Raw genomic sequence first — 26,529 nt, 5'->3', positions numbered from 1 at the left:
ACAAAAATGAACAAAACACGATTTTTGCAGTCCTTTTTTTTGGCATTTCTTGTATTTTGAAAAATTCCAGGAGCCAAAAAACTGGAAACCCTCAACTTCAGTCAGAATCCTAGGATTTAATCTCTAGCGCCTTGTGTTTTGTCTTTCTGAGCCTGGACCTTTGAGTGGGGCAGGAAGAAAGGGCATGGCCCCTTTTCAACCTGAAGAGAGGATGAGTTACTTCTGCTGCTCATAAACGCTGGAAGTTTGAAGTCAAAACGCCCCGCCGGTGACCCACAGATTATGGGGCCCAGATGCTGCGGCAGGGTAGAAGTAAAGACAAATTATATGAGATGGGATGAGGGATGGCGCTTTCACCGGCATAATCCCAGCAAAGAAGCCAGCACATCCTGCGAGGTGGCTTCTCAGGCCCTGGCGGGAAAGCTGCGCGCCCGGAACCTTTGTGCGCTGGCTTTTCAGAACCCGGAGCTCTTGGGTGTTGCACGGTGGCAGGCCAAAGCCTGTTGCCAGGGCGACGCCTGCGAAAATGGCTGCGGCGCTTTCATCGGATTCCGACAGCTGCCGAGCTGAAAGGTGAAGGCCGGGGTACTCCGAGGTCTCCTTTCCTACAAATGTGAAGAGGGTGCCCTGGTCCCCTGGGTCTGGGCTCCTGCGGTTCTTGAAAAGCGCTGGCTTTTTCTTAGAGATCAAATGGGGAAACTGAGGCCCGGGCATTGGGGATGGGGTGGGGGTGTCGAGGTCACTGCGCCAGTGGGGGAGCCTGAACTTGGACCCAGAAGTTCTATACGGAGCTCCACACACACCTCGCTCTCAGAGACCAGCTTCCTCAAAGTTTTCTTCCCCTCCCTTGGTACTCACTCAACTCTTTCCCGCTCCCAGCAATGAGGCCAGTTCGAAATGGCTGGATGCGCACTACGACCCCAAGGCCAACATCCACACCTTTTCCTCCTGCCTGGGTGAGTACCGGGACCTGGAATCTGGTGAGACGAGGGAGTCAGGACCGGGGCCTGGGGAGGCGGTGGAGTGAGATACGGTTCTGTAGTGAAAAGCCTCTGGGATTCGGAGACCCTGGCTCATGGCCCTTTTGTGTTTTCCAGCGCTGGCAGATTTGCATGGGGACGGGGAGTATAAGGTAAGTGTATCACCCTAGCAGAAAGAGAATTGGGGGAGAAATACCAGAATTGAGATCTCCTGATGGCTGCAAAGAAGCTCAACATAAATCTGGAATTCCTGGGAACTCTAAAAATGCACATTTAATGTTAAATTTTATCTTTATGTGGAAGGTGAAGAGAACCATGGATTTCATAATACAGACTGCAGAAAGTAAAGCAGGACGATGGTTGCTGGGGATTTTACTAAGACAAAGCCTCTTAATTTTGTTAAGGTGACGTCATTCTTTACTGGAAGGGCAGGCGCATCTTTTGGTTGGGTGCCAGGTGTTAGAATCTGGAGGGGAAGTAGGAGAGACTTGAAATGACTTTTATGTCTATCAAGAGGGTGTAAGATTTTAAGATTAGCCCTGAGCAGATAATTGTTGAAGCTGGATGATAGGTATTTGGGGTTTTTTTATACAAATCTCTCTGCATTTGTATATGACTGAAAAATTTCCCTAATAAAAAGGATCAAATTGAAATACAAAGATAAATAAAATGTAAATAAAGAATACAAGTTTTAAAGGCACCGTATTTTAAAAAAACATTGAAAAAATATATTGGGCTTAAGAAAGGAAGTTAGCATATATCGAGTGTCCATTTCTGGACGAGACCCTCTTTGAGGTGTTTTCACATACACAGATATTGTTGATCCCCACTTTGTTCATGGGAAAATGGAGTCAGGTAGGCTAAGTTGACTGAGTTTGTAAAGAGTGGCAGACCTGGATCTGTCAGTTTCCAAGATATGAGTTTGTTCCACTATAGCTCAACCTTCGCCGTGTGCAGTGAACCCACTAAGCACAGGGATCATACCCTACCTGGAGATTACAGTAGGACTTGGTGCCTTTTGCCCCCAAATTCCTATCTGTGAAGCATTCAGCGATTCAGCAAGCATACAGCGAACCCCTACTGTGTGTCAGGCGTCGTGCAGACACTAACTCAGAAATGAACAAGTACGCAGTGGGGAGGAGATATAGACGCTCTCCTTAATTCATCCATGATACTGACTGAACACCTAATGTGTGCTTCGTGATGGGTTTACAGCAGTGAAGGGCAGAGAAATCAGACCTACTAACCAATGCGAAATGTTGAACGCTTTAGTGTGATAGCTTTTTTAACGGCTGATTTGTTTACCGTGGATTCCCACTGCATAGTCTGGCACAAAGTAGGTACTTGATCAGTATTTGTGAGGTAAAGGAATGGAAGCTGAAATAGAATATAAGGAAAGGACTGTGGGAGCACCAGTGGGAGAACAATGAGATCTATCTAGAGGCACCAGGAGGCCACAGCACATGAAGTAGGTGTTGAAGGATGAATGAAGTATATCAAGAAAGCACCAAAGAGAAGAGGCAAAAGGCAACCAAACATGACAAACAGAGACCAAGAGTAAATTTGGAATTAGAAAGTTGAGGCCAGTGGAAAATAGTAGTTAAGACCACTGGCTTTGGAGTTAGATAGACCTGAGTTCCAGTCCAAGCTCTGCCACTTACTAGCTGTGTGACTTTTCCTCACATCGCTAAGCCACAGCTTCCTCACTTGTGAAATGGGGCCTAATAATAGTACCTACCTCAGAGGTTGTCGAGGGGATTCAGTGAAGTTCCTGGTGTGGCTCCTGGTGCACCGTACATGCTCAGAATCCACACGTTCTGTGGTGAGTCTGTTCTGCCTGGAGCAGAGCATGGATGGGAAGGTGATGGAAAACAAGTTGGGAACCAGATCGGGGGGCCTCAAAGCCTTGGTCAGAAGAATGGGCTTGCACAGCAGCCGCAGTGGCCTGGAGGATGGGTTGGAGGCCGAAAAGTAGAGACTACGGGGCTCGGTTCTGGTCCCTGCGTCCCCAGAGCACATTCTGCTCTGTGTGCTTGCCTCTGCTTCCTTAGCTCTGCTCACATTTGGAAGTCAGGCCTCAGAAGCCCAGATATGAATTTCAGTGCCCCACTGGCCTCGGCCACTGTGCCAGTGTCTAGAACAGTGCCTGGCATGGAGCAGGCCCTGAAGAAATGTTTGCTGAATGAACGACGAAAATGCCAGCTGCCACCTGCGCCACGCTAGCTCTCACCAGCTCTGTAGTTGATCACTCACCTCACTTTCACTACAAGTGTCCTGAAGTAGGTACTTCCATTCGTCCGGGTGGGGAATGAGGCTCAGGAAGTTTAATCAACTCTCCTGAGGTCACAGAGCTTGCAAGCCTTACTACAAAGCGTTTGTGGTCGCCCTCCTCTCCCCATGGACACTGGTGTGGGAGGAAATGAGTGTGCATCAGCAGGAAGACTTGCCTGAGAAGGTCGGGGGCAAGGTCTTTAGACCCTGAACCTGGAGTAAGCCAGCCTCTCTCTGCAGCTGGTGGTGGGAGACCTCGGTCCCAGTGGGCGGCAGTCCCGTCTGAAGGTGCTCAAAGGCCCCAAGGTGCTGACCGAAAGCCCGCTTCCTGCACTACCGGCTGCTGCTGCCACCTTCCTCATGGATCAGCACGAGCCCCGGACACCAGCTCTGGCATTGGCCTCTGGCCCTTGTGTGTATGTGTATAAGAATCTCAGGCCCTACTTCAAGTTCAGCCTGCCCCAGTTGCCTTTAAACCCCCTGGAACAAGACCTTTGGAACCAGGCCAAGGAGGTAAGTGCACAGGGGACAAGAAGGCAAAAGTATCGGCCACTGGCTCGTCCTCATTCTTTGCCTGGCTCTGGAGCTCACAGGTATTACTTTCTTCCCCTGCTGTCGCAGGACCAGATCGACCCCTTGACCCTGAAGGAGATGCTGGAGGGCATCCGGTGAGAGCCCACCTTCCCCTTCAGCTGCCTCACACCCCTCCCTCCACCTGCCCCTCTTCCATCCCAGAGCTCCTGGTCTGACCCCGGGGCCTGTTCCTCAACTGTATCTGACACGATCGCCCCTCTCCTCGCAGGGAGAAGGCAGAGGTGCCTCTGTCTGTACAGTCACTCAGGTAAGGGCTCCCTGGAGAGCCAGGGCTCCGGAAGCTCTGGGGGGCAGGGGGTGGCTAGGAGTGGCCCGCAGAGGGCAGCCAGGCCCGGGGCGTGCAGATGGTAGTTCCCTCTTTGGCCAGGTTTCTGCAGCTGGAGCTGAGTGAAATGGAGGCGTTTGTGAACCAGCACAAGTCCAAGACCCTCAAACGTCAGGTAACGGCCCTTCTCTTTTTATTTCCCTGTAAAAAAGATGGATAATTTTCTACAACCGAGTAACATTAGTGGTAAATTCTACAACCCAACCTGACTAGTTCCATTTTGTGGCTCCTTTCCAACCCATGCCATGCAGATGTGGCCACAAAGCTGCACACAGGGCCTCCTGCATGTCACTTAACGGCGACAGCTTTGAATAGACCTGTAGCTATAGAACTATAGAACTTTCATCATCTTGAGGGTAAAGATAACATATTCTCATTAGAGAAAATTTGGCAAATAAAGAGAAGGATAAAGGAGAAATATAAATGACTACAATCTCACTACCCAGAGGTACTCGATCTTACTGTTCTGGTGTATTTCCTTCATAAATATGCTTTTATAATATATCTGCCTCCCCTGAGTACATACCATTATATGGTGAGCATTGAAGAGTCTTTAAGAACTCCACTTTTAGGCGTAGGTGGGCCAGGGAAAATCATGGAGGGAAAATGGAGAGAGCTGCACTTGAACAACAATAAAAAAAAAATCCAAAGAAAAAAAGAAGAACTCCACTTTTAGTAGCCTCTTGATTATTTCACTGATTATTCATTATTTCGTTCAGGGTTTATGTAATTTCTCACATGCAGTGTGTCCATTTTATTCACTTCATATTTTTTTCTTAGTTATAATTTAATGGCTTTATTGTTGAACCTATTTACCAATGAACTCTAGTGGTCCCTGACCTAAGGCTGACCCTTAGTCCAGGGACCGACTCCCTGAGCTGTTCTCTGCATTTTAGAAAGCTTCATGGGGACTGTCCACTTCTGTTGAGGTCACTTGAGCCCACCACGGTGACTAACACAATCCTCAGCCTCTGGCTGGTCTCAGAGCAGTTCTGTGAGAAACTTGGTTCTCTCCTGCTGACCAGCAGCTCCGATCCACAGTCGTCAGTCTCTCTGAGCACTTCTGAAATCAGGAAGTAAGCTAATTGTTGCTCAGGAGGTGCAGTTGAGGGCCCCGGGGGACATCTTTCCACGGGCATGTCATGCTTACCTGATTGGGAATCACTGAGTTCCACATTTCTGTAACCTTTCTCCTTACACTTGGCTTTGAGAATGATTCCCACTTGTTCATCTCAAAGGTCATCACTCAATGAGCAGCTTTATCCAAAGAAACATTTTGGCCCTGCTAAATTATTTCCATAGGAGAAATTCCTAAAAAAAGGATCACCCCCTTCTCTTTTGTTTCCTCTCCAATCGCAATTACAAAAGGAACCAGTGCCTGCTGTGGAAATTACACGAAAGCACAATGAAGAAATTAAACATCGCCTGTGATCTCAGCGTCCAGAGAGAACCAGTGTTTGTGTTCAAGGGTTTAGCCTTTCAGCGTGTTTTTCTGATCATATATTTTTTAAACTGGGATCATACTGATGTAACTTTTTTTTCTCTTCATACATGAGAAGTATTCTCCCCATCATTGAATCTTCTTTTAAGATGTGATTTTTTAAAAATGACCGCATGGTTTAGGATCATGTGGATGGTTCAGAATCGACTTAGATCGTCCTGTTTTTTTGGAAAGTTAGGTTTGTTGCATTAAACAGCTTTGTACATAAATATTCTTTTGCATCTCTGATACTCTTCTTCTGGTTTTACCCTCTCCCTTCCTTCCTGTGGTGTCCTGGGTATCTGGGGGGAATGGTGTGCGAGCGGGGACCCTCGCGTGACCCCTAGAGTCCTTCTGCAGACCGTCATCACCACCATGACCACCCTGAAGAAGAATCTGGCTGACGAGGATGCCGTGTCCTGCTTGGTGCTGGGCACCGAGAACAAGGAGCTCCTGGTGCTGGACCCGGAGGCCTTCACCATTTTGGCCAAGGTCAGTGTGGGCCCTGACACTGGGCACACCCGAGGCCCAGGCCGCACTCCGCCCTCTGTTCTCCCACATCTCCTGCGCCCGATTCTTGGTAAAGCATATTCTCTGTAGAAAAATCATAAAACATAGAGAAGCATAAAGAAAGAATATATATCCAGAAATCCCACCACCCATAGATACCTTCTATTAAAGCTTCATCATATGTCTTTTCTGACATTTTCATATTTAGACACAGATAACTTTTGTTTTTGCAAAAATGGCCTTGTGGTACAGGATCATGTAACTTGCTCTTTTCACATAGCAGTAGCTTATCTGTGTCTTTCCACACCCACCTTTCCAGAGGCCACACAGTGTCTATTGTATAGATGTGCCTTCATTCACTTACTCTGTCACCTATTGTATCTTTGCATTGTTTTCAGTGTCCACTGTTATTAGCGCCACAGTGACAGGTTTTCTTGCCCAAACATCCTTGCGTGCTTATCTAAATATTTCCTTAGGATGCATTCCTTAGAAGACGCATAGTTTAGTCAAAGGTGTTTGCCACATGTTGCCGAGTTTCCCTCTGGAAAATTTGTACAAGTTTAAACTGACCAGCAGGGTGTAAGTGAGGAGGCTGGGACTTCAGAGAAGGAACCAACTTGAAGGAGTGGGTTCCATCAAGGTAGGGAAGGAGTGGGGCTCCAGAGAAATCGGGATATTGGTACCTCTCCTTTGCAGATGAGCCTACCCAGCGTCCCTGTCTTCCTGGAGGTTTCTGGCCAGTTCGATGTAGAGTTCCGGCTGGCCGCTGCCTGCCGCAACGGGAACATCTGTATCCTGAGAAGGTAGCCCCGCGTGGTTCCTGGGGCCAGAGGGGACACCTCAGATACCTGCCTGGTGGTTTCAGGGGTTTGCAAGATGAGTAGGGGCTTGGGGGCTGGAATTCGGGGATGAAAAGGGCAGAAAAGATCGCATAGGCTGAACCAGGAGCATGGGGGGTATCTGGAGGCCTGTATGACAGGGCTGGCAAAGTGCAAGACCAGCTGGTGGCTGTGACCCGTGAGCAGTGCGGTCGGAAATTGCAAGAAATAAAAACAGTCTCTCGTAATCGTTGTGTTGCTTTATAGGCATGTGACACTTCCCAGTGCAGTAGTTTGACATTCCTTACAGCACTCATTTTTCATTCAGAAGTATTTTTGAGCACCTACTTAAGCACTGTATAAGATATTGAGGAAGAAAATAAACAGCTCCTGTCCTCATGGGAAGACAGGTATCGAAGTCAACAAACCAAGATAATATTGCAAACTGGATGTGCGCAGTGGAGGGAAGAATACAGGCTCAGTGGGAAAAAATAATGGGTGCAGGGTGATCAGCAAATGCCTGTCCGTGGCGATGACTTGAAGGCGAAGAAGGAGCTAGTCATTCAAAAAGTACAGGAAGAGTGTTGTAGGCAGAGAGGCCTCCGCAGACTCGAGGTGGGAGACGCTGGCATGTGCTGCTGGAGCGGGAGGGCCCCGAGGAGGGTGGACAGAGGATGCGGAGACCAGGTTGGCTCGTGCAGGACAGGTTTGGACGTGGTAAACATTTTGGATTCCATCTGAAGTGCAGCGGAAAGCTGCTATGGGATCTTAATCAGAAGAACGACACGATCCATTTACATCTTTAAGAGAGTCTCTGCCGGGTGGAGTATAGATTAGAAGGGGGCCCAGAGACCAGTGGGAGACTCAGGTGACTCACGAGCAGGGATGTAACGTTGGCCTAGGCTTGGTGAAGAAGAGCAGTGGGCCATAGCCTGTGATTGGTAGGCAGGCACTCCCCTTACTTTCTAGGTAAGAGAAACTAAGATTCAGAGGCCAGGAAACGGATACGGTGCATTTACACAGAGCAGTGCTTTTCTGATAAATTACTCAGCTGCCTAAGTCCACTAGCACTTCTGGCTGCACTCACTGTAAACTGCTAACTGCCAGGTGACCAGACAGATCACTGTACTGAAGGCGGGAGGGACACCAGCAAGGAGAATGCACTTCATGTTACTCAAGGTCATGCAGCTAGTAAGTGGTACAGGTGGAAATAATACCATGGCCATCTGCTTTGGGGCCAAGCTTCCTTCCAGGATAGTCTGCGGCTTAGAAAGAGGAGGGTCATCCAGGGAAGGAGAGAGGGTTTCCCTGGGCTGGGAGAGTCTGTCTTTACTCCACAGAGACTCCAAGTGCCCCAAGTACTGCATCGAGCTGAGCGCCCAGCCTGTGGGGCTTGTCCGGGTCCACAAGGTCCTGGTGGTGGGCAGCACCCAAGAGAGCCTGCATGGCTTCACCCACAAGGTGTGGCCTTCGGGCAAGAACCACCCCCTACCCCTCTACCTGTGTCTCCCAGGTCCCCCTAGCAGGCAAGCCCTTCTGGCGTCCCCTCCCCAGCAATTCCAGCCACCCCTCTTTCTATTCTAATCCCTGAGGCCCCCGCAGAAACACAGCTGTCCCTCCCCCCACCCCCAGGGTAAGAAGCTGTGGACAGTGCAGATGCCCGCAGCCATCCTGACCATGAGCCTCATGGAGCAGCACTCTCGGGGCCTGCAGGCCGTCATGGCTGGGCTGGCCAATGGAGAGGTCCGCATTTATTGCGACAAGGTCCTGCTTGACGTCATCCACACCCCGGTGAGCTGGTGACCCGGTGTCCCTCTCCCACCTCCAGGGCTGCCTAGCTGCCTCCTGGTTCCACTCCATCTGCCACCCTTGACTTAGTGTGGTTCAGAACCAAACGCATTTTTGACATTTGTTCAAAAACATTGGTTGAGCACCTCCTGTGCACAGCTCACTGTATTGGGGTGGGATGGAATAAAGACTAAATCCTTGCCTTCAGGGAGCTTACTACCCAAGGTGACCGCCAGCCAGAGACACAGCTAATTCAAATACAAGGCAGACAGAAGCAAAGTGCTAAGGAAGTACAGAGCAGACTGAGTAATGAGGGGTGGGGGGTAGGTAAATGGGGGTGGAACTCACAGGACACTTCATAGGGCAAGTGGCAAGTCAACTGGCTAAATGGAGGAACAGCATTCCAGACAGGGAACAGCATGAAAGAAGGCTGAGAGGCATGAGGGCTCTTGACCTGGGAATCCAGAAAGTTTGATGAGCTTGGACCAGAGTTTTTCAAATACTAAGTTGTGAGGCATTAAATCAATTAAATGGTTCACAACCAGCAACACGTGGAACTTTTACACGTCCATACGTACAAAGGGTCCTCTGTCACAATAGAAGGTTTGAAAGAGGCTGCTGTGAAGGCAGGTGTTGTGTGGGCAGGGAGGAGGTCAAGGGTAGAGGACCGACAGGAAAGGCAGGTTAGAGTCAGATGTGGGGGGGGACAGGGAGGACAAAAGCCATTCACTGGAGGTTTTCTAGATGAGAATTGACACTCTTATGTTTGTGCTTTTGAAAGGCAGCGAAGGCACCAGTGTGAAGGACAGACTGGGGAGAAAGGCAAGGCCACGAAGCCTGTTAGGAAGCCGGGCCCTAACAGCCCAGTGATGTTTAGTCTGGAACTGTGGCCGGGGCAGCAAGGCTGGCAGGGAGGTTAGAGGTTGAGGAGAGGTGTCAGAGGCAGCGTCACCCCAGTCCTCGCCTCGCATCTCACCCATCATGTCATTTCTGGGGTCCCCCAAGCTGTCCCTCCGCCCCCAGTCTTACTGTCTTCTCCAAGATGTTTTCCCAAATAAACTCTAGTGTCTCCACCGTAGGATGCAGTGACCAGCCTTTGCTTTGGCCGCTACGGGCGGGAAGATGACACCCTCATCGTGACTACTAGAGGTGAGGGGTCAGGTCTGGCGAGTGTTTTCCGGTTGGGAGTGAAAGGGACAGGCCAAATCCTGGGATGGAGAGGAGGTGGGTGTGAGGCACAGGAGGACCTGGGTGTGGAAAGCAAGGCTGGCAGACAGTTTGACATCGTGACCTAGGGACCAGGCCCTGGGCTAGGCTGTGTCTCCAGTTCATCCAGCATCCTCAGCACCTGCCACGGCGCCAGGAAGGTCCCAGTGTCAACAAGGAACTGTGAGAAGAATGCATTAACTAATGGTAGATGATCTAGACAAACTCCACTCCTTCCAGAAACTCAGAGTCTCGGCTGCAAAACAGACACATACAGAAATGGGTCTGTGCGGGGCCGACTGGGGAAGAGAGATCGGAATGTGAGGGTGTGACTGGGGAGGACGAGTCTGTGTCTGTCCACTCTCCTAGGCGGCGGCCTGATGATCAAGATCCTGAAGCGCACGGCAGTGTTTGCGGACGGGGGCAGTGAGGTGGGCCCCCCACCAGCCCAGGCCACAAAACTCAACGTGCCCCGAAAGACCCGGCTTTATGTGGACCAGACGCTGCGAGAGCGGGAGGCTGGCATCGGTGAGACTCAGGCCAGGCTCCCGCTTTTCTTCCGCTGCTCTGAAGCAGCAAGAAAGGGGTGAATGCTGCTGGGGGGCCCTGGGCAGTGGGACGAGGCCTGGGTGAACTGGGCGGGTTTGGTGCCTCTGGTTGTCCAGGGACAGCCTAGGAGGTGCACCCTGCCAACAAACAACTGTACCTCAGGTGGCAGGTGCCACGCCTGTGGGCAAGAACCCTTGGAATTTAGAGAAGTGGCTAGATCCAGGAATTCTTGTGGAAGAAGTCAAGTTTGACCAAGGTCCTTCCTTTTCCTACTCAGTTTTCCTGCTCATTTATTCATTCCATACCTTTGGTTATCAGGCCTGCGCCAGGTGCCTGCCTGAGGATCTCAGGCTACCTTGGAAATTCCGTGTTGCACGGTAGCTGTAGAAAAGGTCCCTCCAAAGGGCTACCGCAGCACACAGGAGCAGTCTGCCTGGGAGACTGGGAAAGGCTTCAGAGAGAGGGGACCGTTGGTCTTCACCCTGCAGAGTGGTTACAAGTCAGCGAGCCAGAGGGATGGAGAAGGGCGATTTAGGCAGAGGTTGGGTGGGGGCGCAGGGCCCTGCCTGGATGCACACAGCATCGGCCGTGTAGCTGGGGGTACAGTGCAGGAAGACGAGTGGCCAGAGGGGAGGCTGCAAGGGCAGGTCAGTGCCAGCTTCGAAAAGGGCCTGGAATCTGAACCTAAGGTGTTTTCGTTTAATTTGGGTAGTGGGAGCTGGGAAAGATGTGAAGCAGAAAAATGCAGTAACTCAACCAGCTCTGTCTTAAAAAGGGATCTTGCTTGCAGATTAAAGGTAAATTAGAGAATAAAGAAAGTAACAGGCTGGTGTAGCCTAGAGAATCCAAGAAAAGAAGTTGATAGATTAGAGAAATAGTTAGGAAATTCTCTAAGGTTACCAAATGTAAAATATGCAAAAATCAATAGTTCTTGTGTATACCAATAGCAACCAGTTAGCAAATACAATGGAAACTCTCCATTCACAATAGCGAGGAAATCCCTAGAAATAAACTTAACAAGAAGACATATAAAGTCTAATAAAGGAAATTATAAAACTCCTCCGAAGAGCATAAAAGGCCACCTGAAATGATGAGATTTTCCAGGTCTCGGGGTAGCAAGACCTAATGTAATGCCGTGGACTAATTAGTAGCCTCTAAAACCAAGAAACAGAGAAAGGGACAGTTCAGTCCCACTGGGATTTGTTTTGACTTGACCAATTGACCCGAACAGTAAGTCTCAGAAATTTGCGGGAGATAAGAATGAGGGGAATTAGCTGGTCGCTGGAATGAACTATGGAATTCACAGCTGTGATATCGATATGGGAATCGATACAGATCAGTGGCACATTTAGGAAGTCCAGAAACAGACCCTCGCATATGTGGAGGCCAGTGTGGGTTAAGGGTGTTTCAAATTCGTGGAGAAGGAGAGACTCCACAAAATGTAATTAGGACAACTTGCTTCCAGAAAAAAAATTTAGAATTCTACCTCACACCAAATGCAAAAATTAATTCTGGGTAAATTAAAAATAAACTGTAAAAGTACTAGAGGAGAAGGAAAGGTTAATAGCTGGGATAACATAAAGATGTAAAACTTCTGAATGGCAAAAAGCACCTTCACGCATAAAGTCAAGGACAGACCGCAGACCCAGGCGCTAAATCTGGAAAGGAGTGACCACAGGGGCGGGGGCTCTGCAGATGGCTTTGAGGATGAATCATCCATCCCTGACAAACCACTGGGTGGAAGGGGTGAGTCTGTTGACTGGATGGGCGGGACGCCTGCTGGACGTAGGGAGGTGAGCTTGGTTTCCTGGATGTGGAGTCTGAGGTGGTGATGGGGCGTCCAGGTGCAGGTGACCATTAGGCAGTTGGAAGCAGGAGGCTGCCCCGGGGGCTGAGCTGCTGGCCATGCCCTATCAAGTGCGGACACGGGCAGGCCCTGAGGTGGGCACTGAGTCCCTGCAGTCAGAAGCTCACGTTGTTTCCCTTTGGGGTGGTCACGGCCAGGGCAGGACATGGATCATCCAGGGGAGGAAGACAGAGGAGGGAGAAGAGAACCTAGGACAAGACTCGAGGGAACCCCAGTCCTTATGGTGGAATGGGAGGAGCCAGCAAAGGACACTGAGGTTGTGCGGGCAGTGGGGAGGTAGGGGGACCGGGAGGAGGAAGCAGGGGGTGAGCCAGCCTCCAGAGTCATCGGAAGACTGGGCTGTTGGACCTCGGCCCTCCCTTTCCCGACACTCCCAGCCTCTGTAGATTCTGCCCAGTGTACCCTCCTCTTGCGCCCTCTCTGCCCCCTGCCTCGCCTCCCCATCTCCAGCGTCAGCCCTTTGTGTCTCCTCAGCCATGCACCGGACCTTCCAAACCGACCTCTACCTGCTGCGCCTCCGGGCCGCCCGTGCCTATGTGCAGGCCCTCGAGTCCAGCCTGAGCCCCGTGTCTGCCACAGCCCGGGAGCCACTCAAGCTGCACGCTGTGGTAAGCACCCAGGTGTGGGGTGGCAGGATCAGCAGCCTCAGGGCCAGAGGGGCAGAGGTCAGGGGTGGGTGGGAACCCTTCAGCCCTAAGACCAATTCCAAGCCAACTAGGTCCTGTGCCCCCTTCTCACCTTCCCATGGGCCCAGGCACCGAGTCTCATGTCCTCCTTTGTGAACGTACTCACCTTCCCTCTCCTGTGCTGCCCCTTCCCTGCAGCTGGCCACAGAGGGACCTGACCTCCAGCCCCCTCATTCCATCTGTGCCTCAGACAAGCCCCCAGGCTTGGGGCAGGATGCACAAGTGGTCACCTTGGGATGTTTCTTCCCAGGAGTCTGGAGGGGCTCTTCCCGCTGTGACACAGGAAAGAAAGCGGTCCATTTCAGTAACCATGGGCAGCCCAAGGTGTTAGGGCCGCCTGGTCCAGGAGGGGACATCCTGAGGCTACCACAGGCATGGGATGAGGGGGTCTGTGGGGGAGCCCCTGCACTCCAACACAAGTGGCCTCAGGGTCATCAGGGCTCCAAGCACTTCTAAATGGGTACCCGAGGTGTGCCATCTGTCCCAACCGGGTTTCTGACTTCTCTTTCCCTAAAGAAAGTGGACAGGTATAGAGAGGAAGAAGCTACAGAGCAACTGAGGGTAAGGGGGAGGAAATGAAATCACTGCAGCCCCAGTAGCAGGAGAGGGCAGGTGAGCCTGGCCCTGGGAAAAGGGGCAGGGGCCATGGTCAGGACACGGGGGAGTTGGGGCCTGTGTCCCGAGGCCAGCTCTGCCTCTGACCAACTCGCCGAGTGGCCTCTAACAAGCCCCTTCCCCTCCCTGGACCTTTGCTGATCCCTGTACCCACTGGAGCCAACCTTCTGGGTGTCTCTGGCTTCTGAGGGGCAGAGGGACAATGAGTTAGGACAGCTGGAGGAGGGTGACTCAAGGAGGAGGCATGCAGGCAGGGCCGGGGCACTAGGTCCTGAGGGCTTTTCCTCCCCACTGCACCCTGTCCACAGGTCCAGGGCCTGGGCCCCACCTTCAGGCTCACACTTCACCTGCAGAACATCTCAACAGCCCGCCCCATCCTGGGGCTGCTGGTCTGCTTCCTGTATGACGAGGCACTCTACACCCTGCCCCGGGCCTTCTTCAAGGTACTTCATCCACCTCGCTGAGACACAAAGCAGGGTGGGGCCTGATTAAATGCCCACAAAGCCTCCAGCAGGTCGGAGGTGAGGGCTGGCAGGTGGCTGCAGGCCCAGGTCAGGCTAGGCCATGGCAGGGGCCTCTGGGAGAGCACCCAAGACCTACCTCAGCTGCCTCACTCCCAGCCACACAGCGAATGCTGGGAGAAGAGCCGTGCCTAGTCCCTTCCATGCCTCTCCCAGAAGCCTACTTGTGCTGGGGCATCCCAGAGCCACCCTGCTTCACAGCCACTCCTGCAGCAGCTGTGGGGGCCCTGTCTCCACCTCAAGGAGAATCTCCCACAGAATGAAGGGCCTCGTTTTCCCATTGCATGAGAGCTGATTTCTTAACCTCTTTGTCCCCAAACTTAGGTTCCCTTGTTGGTGCCAGGGCTCAGCTACCCCCTGGAGACTTTTGTGGAGAGTCTCAGTGCCAAGGGCATCTCAGACGTTATCAAGGTGGGCCGCTATTGGTGCTGCTTGGGGAGGACAGTGGGCGTGAATGTAGACAAGGCCCCAGGGGGCTCCCAGATCGATCAGGGTGGGTGTCTGCACAGCAGAGGCCTCCCTGTCCCGTTTGACTGAGCCCTGGTGGCCTGTCCTTAGGGCCAGTGCAGACCAGGCCAGGCTTGGCCTTTGCGGGGGGCAGGGGCTACTGGGCACATACCCCTGCTGCCATGGGTGACTCCTCCACAGGTGCTGGTGCTTCGAGAAGGCCAGAGTGCACCCTTGCTGAGTGCCCATATCAACATGCCTGTGAGCGAGGGGCTGGCAGCTGCCTGACCCCCGGGCTGGTGTTAAAGCCCCTTCGGAACCAGGACCAGGAGGATCCAGCCCCTTGCACCGAGCTGGGCAGAGTCAGTGGCCCAGGCCCCCTCCCTGCACAGCAGGGTGCAGGGCAACAGCTTCCCTCTGCTCCTCTAAGCTGCCCTTTCTCACCATCTCAACTATGGGGTGACTTATAGCAGCAGGTCAGTGAGTACTCCGGAGGTTCAGCTCCTTTTTCTCAGGAAGATGCAGGCATTGGCTCTCTGGGCTCCTGCTGCTCCTCTATGCTCCCCACTTTCCTCCAGAAGCCACACTGAGGTCCAGAGGAAGAGCTCCGAAGTGGTCAAGGTGAGGTGAGGGGCAGAGGCCCGGCTCTCCCATCACTCATTGTTGCCGCTGGCTCAGGCCAGAATTGGCCAGGGCCTGGCCTGGGACAATTAGAGACTTTTCTTGGGTGAGACTGAGTCCTTTTGCTGCTCCCCAGGGTTCCAGAGGCTTGGCTGCTGCCAGTTCAGCTTGCAAGCAAAACACATGCTCTCATGTCTTCATGTGAAAACACATGAGCTGAGCAAGGGGCTCTTCTTTCTATTCAGGGTGCCCAGAGGATAGCTGCCTCCCCACACAGGGCTTTTCTGAAATATTGGGCTCAAAGCCTCAGGCCTGTGATGCCCCACGCAGAGGCCACAGACTGCCCGTGCAGGGAGCTAGTGGCCCAGCCCCTGCCTGGCTCCTGAAGCCCACACAGCCACTGATCGTGACTGGGATGCTCGGGTCCAGAATGAGCACCCAGGAGAGGAAGGTTCCGCTAGACCAAGAGGGTGTTGGTGGGGCACAGCAGGAGCATTTCCGGGGCCCTGGGGAGGCAGCACAGGAAGTGGAAGCCCATAACTGCCAATCAGGATGTGCTTCTACACCCCGGAGCCCAGAGCAGTCATGTGAGTGGGAGGTTCACCTGGCAGTGGCTATAGTGGGAGAGAATTAGCTGGAAAGGTATGGACCAGAGGCCTGAGTTAGGCAGAAGGCCAAACAAAGGCACGTGTTTAGGCTACAAGGGCCAGAGACACACAGTCCCAACCAGTTTGCCTGCCCCACCTCGCAGCACCCTGGTGGGCCACCTGTGAGCCAGCAGCCCAGCTCCCAGAGGACCGTCCCCTCTCAGACCAGGAGCAACCTAGCATGTGGCGACAGCTCAGGCTTGTGAGCAGTAACCAAATCCCTGAGGACTTCAGTCTCTCCCCCCATCCCCCTGCCCCAATGTGTAAAATGAGGCAGTTAGACTGGATTCAGTCCTAGCATCCTGTGAGCTTGGCAGCCCCTCTAGAGGAAATGAGGCGTCGTCCCCAGAAAGGGGGATGCAGGAATAACTGCAGAGCTTTTGCCCAGGAGGCCAAGGGCCCAAGCTGACTGCCACCGCCAGTCAACAGCCCCGTTCCCCAGACACAGTGAGGGCCTGGGGTAACAGCCCACAGCTACCCCGTGCCCCCTGAGGAATGCATTCTGGGGCCAGGTTAAGAAAAGCAACGTGTCTAGACCGAAAAAGAGACCATCCCCCTCCTCTCTGCACAGTCGGGCCCCTCGCAGAGGTAGAGCCATCAGGGAGGCACAGCTGGAGCAAGCCGGAGGTTTGGCCCGCAAACGGAAGGGCGGGTAGAGGGAGTGTCTGTCAGAGAGACTTTGACTTAACCTGCAGAGCTTTCTGAAACCTTCCCAGAGCAGGAAGGGCCTGCCCTGGACTGCGTGACCTCCTGTCACTGGAGTTGTATCACCAGGGCTGGGCTTTCACCGTGCAGGGTTGTTAAGCTGAGCCATCGACCTTACGGTCCCTTTCATCCCAGTTACATAATGGACCTAGGAACTCGGAACCAGAAAGTCGGCTCTGGGTCCTCTGCATAGCTGTCCACGACGATGAGCGTGGAGAAACCGCTCCTGTCCCCACCTACCGTGAATTTATAGGATGTAACGCCACGTGCTATTACAACACACAACCGCGGCGAGGGGGACTGCGCACTGGAAGCGAATGGGGAGCGAGGAGCAGTGCGCGGAGCCCAGAGCCCTCACTAGCCAGGGCTCCAGGCAGTGGTGTGCGTTAAGGATGAGGAGAGTTGGTGTCCTTTTTAAAAAATATTTGTCTAAAGCCATGTACCTACCTAGTACTATGGAATAAAGCGGTTCATAAGAAGGAAAGAGCCCCTCCCTGGCCCCCAGTACTGTTCCCTGATCTAGTCATTTTCCCTTATCGTAGCGGTTTATTTTTGTAATATGTTTAGACTAGCCTTGCTTGCTTCCTCAGTCTCAGACGCTGCCTGTTGGCTCCCTGTCACAACAGATGAGGCTTTAGCTCTTCTGTGACAGCACCCTGTCCCTTCCTTTTGTCGCCAATTTTTAGGTAAATTGATATTCAGTTTGCAGTACAATTTATATTACTGTGTGAAAGTTCAACACTGTGAGCCAAGAATTGGGCTATAATTAGATTACTTTGAGGGTACTTTTTAATTTTTCATGGAATTAATAATGACCCTGTTTTTTCCATTTGCTTAGTTTTCTGTGTATACCAGCTGCTGTTCTTCCCCCACCCGGTCTGACAGTTCCTCTCTGGACACTGGGCTCCACCCCTGCCGCAGGGAGGACTGGGGCTCCACCCCTAACTGCCGCAGGGCCCTCTCCTGTGACTCCCTGCGCCTCGCATCCTGGGCTAGCCCCTGGTTCCTGGCACCGTGTTCCTCCTCCGTGGTTTTGTCACCCCCTCACCTGCTCAGGCCTTTCCACAGGGACCTTCTTTAAAAAGTGCTAGAGTTACCAAGTAAGGCACTGTTTGTCTGAAATCTTTATTCAATTCATATATGTACGTGATACTTTGGGTCATAAAATTTGACACTGAAAATCATTTTCATGCAAGAAAGTCATCTTTAAGCAGTGCTCCCTTGTTTTTATTTTTGGTAAATGCCGTTGAGAAGCTCCACGCAAGTCTTGTGCCTGACCCCTTTCTCTGAGGTTCTGAGATGTCAGGACGTGCCTTAACTGTGTGGTTGTGTCGTGCTGTGGCTGGAGGTGTGTGTCATTCGCTTCCAGAAAGTTTGCTCCCATCGTCTCTGCTCTGTCTGGAATCTGAGTGAGCCCAGCACCTGACAAATCCAGAGAGAACAGGGCTGATCCTCTGATTTTCTTCTCTCTTCTCTCATATTGTCTTTTTGGTTCTATTTTTTGAGATTTTTATCTTTCAGCTCTTCTCTGAAATTGTTTTTACAATGCTATTTAATTCTCAACTCTTTGTTCTCTGTTCAGTCTTTAATTACGGTGTCTTTGTAAGGACACAGGTGAGCCCAGCACCATCAGCCAACTGCATGTCACGTCGGTAGACGGCTTCAACAGCAGCATGGTACCCCCTTTTCTGACGCTCACGTGGAGCATTTACCAAGGGAGACCACATTCTGAGCCACAGAATACACCTTAACAAGCTTAATAGACTAGAAGCCATGCGATGTCTGCTGTCAGACCAAAATGGAATTAACTGGAAAACTCGATTTCGCGTAGAGGTCGCTTTTCCCCAGAATGATCTATAGGCTCGGTGGGCTCCACTCACAATCTCAAAGGGGCTTTTACTGGCAAAACTTGACAAGCTGATTCCAAAACCTGTATAGAAGTGCAAGGACCAAGACCAGGTCTTAGGGGACTGTACACAGGGGTAGATAAAGCGACCGGTGGGACAAAATGGAAAGTAAGTCGTGGCGTATTCAGAGGGCACTGCACAGCGAGAACGACGCTCTCCAGCTGCCCACATTCATTTGGACAAATCTAAGAAACAGACCGTTGAGTGAAAAAGCAAGTCGCAGAATAAACACGGTGTGATTCCATTTATGTAAAACTCAAAAACGTGCAAAATCAATACAAACATGTAATGAAATTACAAAGCCAAGCCAGGGAATGATCCAGACAGCAGTGTGTCCCCGACCAGGGAGGGAAACAGCAGGGACGTCCCAGGAAATGGGATCCATTTCTTAAATGGGGTGGGAGTGTGTTTGTCTTTATTTTATACATATTTTCTTACATGTCCTTTTTAATTAAAAACAAGACATTTGCGGGGGGAGGGTAGGTAAAACAAAGAGGGAAGAGCCGGTCTGCCAGTGCTTATGTACAGCACAAAGTGCCATGCTCCCCACGTTCCTAACCCAGTTACAAAATAATACAGCATGGCCTTCGGAAAAACAAAGGCCCTAGCAGCTGAAACCTTGGTGGGCCTGGGCAGGGCCTGCCAGAAGGGTGGGCTTCTCTGAGGGTCCTTGGCCAGCAAGTCTGCCATGTCACTGGAAGATCCCCACCCAAGCAGCATCTGTAGACTTTTGCTGAATCCCTCTTTTGGTTCTGCCTCTCATCCCTACTCTCCCCAGCGCCCCTGAGACCCAAAGCTTCTTCAAATAGCCCCCTCCTTCACCCCAGAGGGGTAGCTGCTTGGCTGTAAGGGGTGAGGTGGGTGCTGGGGGGAGGGGTACCCTAGCCATTCCCCACATAGACTGGATCAGTTCCTATGGTGTCAGCACCAAACCTTGCCTTCCATGGTGCTGGGGGGAATCCCTGAGCCTCTCCAGGGCTCTGGGGGAAATTGGCTGCCTCTTGGCCCCTCCCTCTGAGAAAGCAACTTCAACTCCTACTTCTCTGCTAGGAGAGCACATGAGCCAAGCTGTTTGGTTTACTGCAGTCTCCTATTTTCTTCTTGTAAACTTCCATCTTTCTTATCTCTTTACTAGCATTTTAGATTTAAGAGGAAACAGACAAACACGTGTGCTCAAACCTGCCACATTTAACTCTCGTTACCACATTTAAATAAAAACGTTTAACAAGTAGCTCCTGAGCAGACGCTCAACACCCTGGCTAATCTCTGCCTTGATTGTCCCACTCTCCCCCTCAGCTGTGCCAGGGGTGAAGGAGAAAGCACAAAGACCTGGGTTCAAACCCTGACTCCCCCATTCACTACCCCATGACCTTACCACAGCAACTGTCAGGGCGTTTAGGGATTTATCTGCATAATTGCTGCCCAGCGGCCCAGGTTAGCCGGCGAGAGGTTCACTGAAATTGTTGTGGTGTGGGAATGCTTCTAACTAGAAAGCACTGAACCTGGGAAAGAATTTTACATTCTCATACCCTGGATCGCTACCTGCCGCCTTGGCCTGTGGGTGCCCCCACGCCCACCCCACCGAGGCCACGGGCAGAGCCCTGGCCCCTCACAGGCTCAGGCATTCTGTGGTTCCCAGACGTGATCATCAGAGGAACAAGAACAGCAGCTGGGCAACAGTGAGGGACCAGAAACCCACAAAGGCGGAGGGAGTCCAAGGACCAAGTGGGTGCTTTATTAACCTGGGGTAGGAGGCTGGCAGAGCAGCCCTTTCCCAGACCCTCCACTGCATTTGGTGGCCACCGATAGAGGCGGAATTGTAGGGCCCAAGCCCTGGCTACTAGGCATCCAAGTTGGGCAGGGGCAAGGCCAGGGATGGGGCTGCAGTTGCCAAAAGCAGGCATTAAGTACCAACCCGCCTCCCCTCCCAAGGCTGGGGGTGGACCTGAAATGAGTTACGAGCCCCCTCTCTCACTGCCTCCCCTCTCCGTACTGCTCTGCCTCTTCCTGGAGTCAGGAAGCCACGGGTCCCACATCAGCTGTGGTCTGGAAGGTGATCCCATCCCCAGGCAATGGGGAGGCCAAGAAGGGCCAGAGCCAGACCAGAATCCAGCGGGGCCCCAGGGCCGCCTGCAGGTTGTGGCAGGGGCCCAGGTCATAAGAGTGCTGGCCCCGAGCCCACTCCCAGGTGGTCTGGCCCCGGAGCAGCAGCATCCCGTGGAAGAGCAGCCCAGCCCCACACAGCAGCGCACCTGCCACACACGTGTCGGTCACAAAAGCCAGGGCGAACTGAGCCAGGGACACTCGGCCTGCAAGAAGAGAGTGGAGAGCGTCAGGGGGCAGCATCGGGCCCAGTCCCCTAAAGCTCGGCTCCTGCCCTCCTTCTACCCCAACCCCCTACCAGAAACAGGGCTCATTCCTCCCCAGCAAACACTGAGTCCCTGCTCCCTGGCAGGCCCTTGCTGGGTGATGGGAACACCAGTGACGTGGGCGGACACAGTCCCCCCTGCCTTAGGTACAACTGTCACTCATGCGTCACAAACTTGTGAGTACTGCTCATGTGCTGGCCATGGTGCCAGGCACTGTGAGTATCAATGCATGCACGGTGGACGGCCTCTCTGACCCCAGGGAGCTCCCAGACCTTCATGAGCTCCCTTCTCAGTTACGCCCAGCTGTGCTGTGTGTTACACTGGAAACGCAGGGGCTTACACCTTCCCGGCCCGCAGTCGGCAGCATGTATCTGCTGAACTCAGAACTACAAGGTGCCAGGAAACATTATGCTCAGTGAAAGGAGCCAGACACAAAAGGTCACGTATCGTATGATGCCGTTTATATGAAATAGCCCAAATAGGCAAATCCACAGAGTAGCTCAGTGGTTGCCAGGAGCTGAGGGGATATGTGAGGAATGGGGAGTGACTGCTTAATGGGTACCTATGGGCTGCTGCTTAGGGTGATGAAAATGTTCTGGAATTAGCGGTGATGGTTGTGCAACATTGTAAATACGAAATGCCACTGAATTGTGAGCTTGAAAACAGTTAAAAGGATGAATTTCGTGTTATGTGAATTTTACTTCAACAAAGAGCCTGTGGTGGGAAATGCCACGCAAACTTATGAAGAAGCTAATGGAAGTGGACTTCATCTATTTTGATAAAGTAATAACTTGGGTGGTGCCTGAAGGTTAAGGAGGTATTTGCTAAGTGAGGAAGAGAGAAAACATTCTGTTTGAAGGTCCTGAGGCAGAACGGAGAGGTGCCTGCAAGATGAGTAGATGGTTCTGGAAGCTCAGGAGGGAAGCCCAGGCTGGACAATTCCGTGGGTAGTTGGTACACAAGCAGTTTGGAGACCCCCCAGAGTGTGTAGAGAGAGAGAAGAACGGTGCCTCGACCGCAGCCCCAGGAAAGCAGATCCTTAGGCAGCAGATAAAAAGAGAAAGGAAAACTGGAAAGGGAGGCGGAAACCCAAGTACACGCTGTCTGTGACCCCGAGGGTAGACAGCCCTTCGAGGAGGTTAGAGGTCAGGATTTTCATGAGGCTGAAAGACCTCATGAAGCAAGAAAACTCAAAAGGTCCTCTGGGTTTTGTGGAGACAGAGGCCTCGGGCTGTGGCAGGCTCGGAGGAATGGCGGGGGCAGAAGCCAGTTTGGAACAGGTAGGGGAATGCGTGGTGGGGGTGGGGGGGTGCGAGGAAAAGCAGCCATGAGCCCCAGTAAGTCCTTGGAGAAGCTTGGCTACTAAGAGAACCAGAGGCAAGAGTGAGAGGAGGATGTGGGGGGACAAAAGGGTTCATGGGGGGGAGGGTAAGTGGGAGGGGGACACGGAGGCAGCCAGTAGAGGGAGCCTGGGAGGCAGGAGGAAAGGACAGCCCACAGTGGGAGGCCCCTGAGGAAGAGAGGCTGGGGGCAGTCAGCCTGGCTTAGAGCTCTGTGGACAGGACCATGCCGGAGGTACCAGCTGATGCCTCATCTTCTCTGTAATAGATTTGCAAGAGGTGGGGACTTAGAGGACAGGAGATTCGGAAGGTTTGGGCTGTAGTCATCAAGGGGAGCAAGCTTATGAGAGGCTAGGACAGCCAGGCACAGCAGAGGGCTTGTTGAGGTCAGTGCCCTGTACCAACCTGCCACGAAATACCATGCATCTGTGGCGGCTCTCAGCAGCCTGGGGCTGACACGGAGAAGCCGGGAAGGTGCAGTGAGAGGGAGATGGGGCAAATGGTTTGAGATGTTGGCGGGAGAACAGGGGGAAGGAAGGCTCGGAACTGGACTCGGGGCGGTGGAGGTGGGAAGGTATGGTGCACAGAAAGGCGAGGGCCAGGGGCTAGTAGGGCAGGTGTGACGGGGTACAAGAGTGAGAGGTGGATAAAAGAAGAGGTGCGAGCAGGAAGAGCTGATGGAGATTTGGGAGGTGACACATTTTGAACCGTGACAAGGTCTGAGGTGCAGACATGGGAGTAGGGGAAGGAAGTAACAAGGAGGATATGAAGAAGCTGAGTGAGTGAGTGAGGCACTGAATAGGTCGTTTGCCCAGACCTTCAGACACCCATGAGTTTGACAGGGCCCAGGGCTCAGAGGGAGACTGGGCGCTGGAGCCCAAGTCTTCAGTGTGCTGCAGGGAGGTGTGGCTGGAGGGCTTGAGGCTCCCTGGAAGCAGGGGATCATCAAGGGGGGCTGCTTGGGAAGCCAGCGTGGGCAAAGGAAGACAGTGACCACCCCACTGGGCCTCCTGAGGCCTCCCCTGGGGCTGCAGGGAGGGGGGCCTTGGGACAGAGCTGGACTTGGACATGATGAGGAGACACAGCAACTACTCAGAATGGCCAGGGAGTAAGTGCAGAACGAGGTTACAGAGGGGACTGTGGGTGGAGTGGTCAGGAGGAGGGTGTCAGGGGAAAGAAAGCCCAGAGCATTTTGAGGGGGACGAAGCAAAGAGTATAAAACACCAGTGGGGCTTTTATCTTGGGTGGTGGCAGAGGAAACAGGAATAAATGTGTCATCCAGAACCCGGCCTCTCAATGAGCCTTCCCAAGTCTTCCCCTCCCAACTTCCAAAGACTGGCCCTTCCCCTGCCTGTAACTTTCACTGGCTCCCCATTGTCCAGTCAGGTAAGGGCCAAATCCTCATACCAGCATTCAAGACCTCCAGCACCCAATCCTACCCTGCGGTCCTAGCCTTAATTCTCACAACTCCCTTCAAGTTACGTTCGCTGCTCCCTGCCCAACATCCAGCCCTCACTTAGAATGGCCCCTTGTAGAATACTCCCCAGGGAACTTCCACTAGTCTTTCCTCCTCCGCCAGCGCCTCCTGAAACCCTTTCCTAATTCTGCCAGGTGGATCTCTGTACCTGTGTTCGGGCACTGTATTTTACTCCACAGCATACCCAGTTGAATACCTCACCCCCATAAATGACACTGGGACTGGGTCCCCAGGGCATGGCCAGAACCAGCCGGAAGTCCCATTTCCCACCAGAACAGCCCACTATTAGGGTCTCTGCCTCTCTGCGGAGGCCTCCCAGGCTCCCACCTGTGAGCAGCATGAGCCAGGGCAGCAGGAGGAGGGTGGCGGTGTGGAGGGGTGTGTGGGATTGCAGCAGGGCTGCCAGCGCGGGGCCCAGCAGCACAGAGACGTGGAGCAGGACACCAGAGGCATGAAGCAGCAGGCACAGGAAGGGCCGGTAGTTGCGAAAGCCCACACAGCGCCCCAGCAGGCGGCAGTGGTGGTCCCGACGCAGGATGCAGATGCGGCAGGCGGAGCAATGCCCACTACGTGGCGGCACCTGGCTCTGGCACTGGTAGCAGTAACTGCAAGGAAGGAACCACAGAGTCAGTTCCCCCAGCAGCTCTAAGAGCCCCGTCTCATGCCTGTGAGCCTATCCTGGGTAAGCAGAGGCTGGCCTCACTAAACCTCAGGTTCTTCATAGGTAAATGCAGGCTGAACACCACTTCCCAGGCCCTTCCGGTTCTGGCACTGCAGGTCTGAGGTCACTTCCAGCTTTGACATCCTTAGTCCTCAGGCCTTTCTCTGCCTTCTAATATCCAGAAGCAAGCTTCTCACTTCTACAGTCACCACACAGCCCAAATCACCATGAACTCTCCCTTGGATTATTGCAACAACTTTTTGACTGGTCTTCCTCATTCCAGCTGTGTCCCCTCCTAAAGCTGTCTCACCCCAGCAACTAGCCTGATCCTTAAAAATCGAAGTCACGTCCCTTTTGCTCAAACCCTCCAACAGCTTTCCATCTCACTTCTAGTTAAAAGCAAATCCTTCAACGTCCTACTAGGTCTTCACATGTCTAACCTCTCTCCTCCCCATCTCTCGCTCCACATTAGCCACGCTGGCCTTCTTGCTGCTCCTGGAACACGCTAAGCACATAACTGCCTCAGAGCTTTTATGTTGTCTGTTCCTTATGCCTGGAACACTCTTCCCCCAGATTCCCACATGGCTAACTCCCCACCTTCTTCAAGTCTTTGTTTAAATGCCACCTTCACAATGAGCCTACCTTGACCACCCTCTTTAAAACTGCACCTTGCACCCCTTCTACCCTGCCCCACTTTTTGTTTCCATCCCACCACCATCTTCTAATATTCTATAAACTTGCTTATTTATTTTGCCGATAGCTTATCATCTGCCCCTGCCCCCACTGAAATAAGCTCCAGAAGGTCAGGAACCTGTTTTATTGTACTTGTTGTGCCTGGAATAGTGCCTTGCACATAGTAGGTGCTCAGTAAACATTTGTTAGTGAATGAATGATACTCCTTCTGGCTTTCCCATCCCAGGTTCTAAAGGAATTCTCTCTGGCTCTAACAAGCGAATCCTACTGGAATCTGGTTCTAACATCTTCAAGTCCTAGAGCCCCTCCCCCTGTCCAAGGCTCCCGCTTCCCCGCCGGATCCCGCGCCCCACTCACGCCCAGCCCTGGCCCAGACCGCGGCCGGCCAGCATCACGCCCCGGATGCTGGGATCCGAGCGCAGGAAGAGCCCCACGTTGCCCAGCAGGTTAAGCAGCTGGAACGCGGCCAGCGCCAGCTGTAGGGCCCGGGCCAGGGGTCCCAGCGGGGGCGGCCCGGGACCCAGCACCAGCACGTAGGCCAGCTCCAGACCCACCGCCGCGGCCCACAACGCGGTGAGCACCAGGGGCAGCCGCCCGGGCGCCCCCTCCGTGCGCCCCACCGCCCAGGGCTGCCCCATGGCCTGGACCCACCCGCTGTCGGATCCCGAGTACCCCGCCGCTTCCGTATTAAGGCGGGGATAGTGTCAGACGGAAGTCTACCACGGCCAATGGAAGCTCTGAAAGCGGTACAGTGAGAGCTTAGAGTCACGTGGAGCAGACTGCAGATGCGGAGATGTGATTGGACGCCGAATGAGCCAAGAAGATGCTTGGAATTCTGTTGGCGCTAGAGCCAGCAGGGCAGCGCCGTTATAGCCCCGCCCACCCACGGGGCCCCGCCCCTCCCGCAGAGGCCCTGCCTGCTGGTCTGGCTATCCTGTGTGCAAGCAGGATTGAGTTGCACCCTCGGTGGCGTCGGGGTTTCCCGGCTCAGCACATTCCCTCTCGCCCCCAGCCGCCCCGATATTAATAGCCCTCCATCGGCCTATCCAGCTGGCCTGGAGTCCCTCCCCATGATCGAGTGTCTTCCTTTATCACCCCAGAAAACATTCAAAACATCTCTGCGCCTTGGTGTTCCTGACTGTGAAATGGGGATAGGGCTCCCTGTCTCCCACCAGAGCCGCGCAGGAAGAGGGTCAGAAGGAGGCCCAAAGGGCAGCTTTTACAGCTGTCTGCAGCCACCATTATCGTCATCACCATTGTACACACGAGGAAACAGAGAGGGCATGTGGCTTTCCCAGGGTCACACAGCGCCACGCGAACCCCGGATCTCCGTCACAGGACCCACGCCAACGCCCCCAGATCCTGCACTCCCCTGTCCCCAGGGCCATCTCTGCTGGCTCCAGACCCGAGCGTTCTGGCCCCCATCATGCCCCTCCCTCCTCCCCCATATTT

General features: G+C 53.1%; 2 protein-coding genes across 6 annotated transcripts; one reads left to right on the top strand and one right to left on the bottom strand.

Moving 5' to 3' along the window:
- The first annotated feature begins 481 nt into the window (after positions 1–481).
- Positions 482–17,814, top strand: BBS1 (Bardet-Biedl syndrome 1). Of its 3 annotated transcripts, none has more exons than XR_006653165.2 (18): positions 493–573; positions 880–956; positions 1,098–1,132; positions 3,492–3,764; positions 3,873–3,919; positions 4,054–4,092; positions 4,213–4,285; positions 6,011–6,142; positions 6,857–6,963; positions 8,319–8,439; positions 8,611–8,769; positions 9,846–9,915; positions 10,342–10,500; positions 12,863–12,996; positions 13,998–14,132; positions 14,535–14,621; positions 14,859–15,133; positions 17,469–17,814. XR_006653165.2 is itself a non-coding variant. In XM_024574302.3 (17 exons), exons 1-17 carry the CDS (start codon positions 527–529, stop codon positions 14,943–14,945), a joined length of 1,782 nt encoding a protein of 593 aa, XP_024430070.2. In that variant the 5' UTR covers positions 482–526; the 3' UTR covers positions 14,946–17,814. The 3 variants fall into 3 exon arrangements, 1 of the variants encoding a protein (XP_024430070.2); XR_006653164.2 differs by having other exon boundaries at positions 14,859–15,278; XM_024574302.3 differs by having other exon boundaries at positions 482–573; positions 14,859–17,814.
- ZDHHC24 (zinc finger DHHC-type containing 24) lies at positions 17,677–25,768 on the bottom strand. Of its 3 annotated transcripts, none has more exons than XM_045183303.3 (4): positions 25,435–25,768; positions 24,051–24,328; positions 20,790–20,846; positions 17,677–18,052 (listed from the first exon to the last, which is right to left on the bottom strand). In XM_045183303.3, the coding sequence occupies exons 1-4, from the start codon at positions 25,713–25,715 to the stop codon at positions 17,790–17,792; spliced, it is 879 nt and encodes a 292-aa protein (XP_045039238.2). In that variant the 5' UTR covers positions 25,716–25,768; the 3' UTR covers positions 17,677–17,789. The 3 variants fall into 3 exon arrangements, with proteins under 3 accessions (XP_045039238.2, XP_045039237.2, XP_024430140.3); XM_045183302.2 differs by having other exon boundaries at positions 17,912–18,560; XM_024574372.4 differs by lacking the exon at positions 17,677–18,052 and having other exon boundaries at positions 18,767–20,846.
- Positions 25,769–26,529: the final 761 nt, after the last annotated feature.

This window comes from Desmodus rotundus, chromosome 5, assembly GCF_022682495.2.
Source record: "Desmodus rotundus isolate HL8 chromosome 5, HLdesRot8A.1, whole genome shotgun sequence".
Lineage (NCBI taxonomy): Eukaryota > Metazoa > Chordata > Mammalia > Chiroptera > Phyllostomidae > Desmodus > Desmodus rotundus.
Note: the sequence above shows the minus strand (reverse complement) of the source record. Positions and strands in the feature narration are given on the sequence as shown.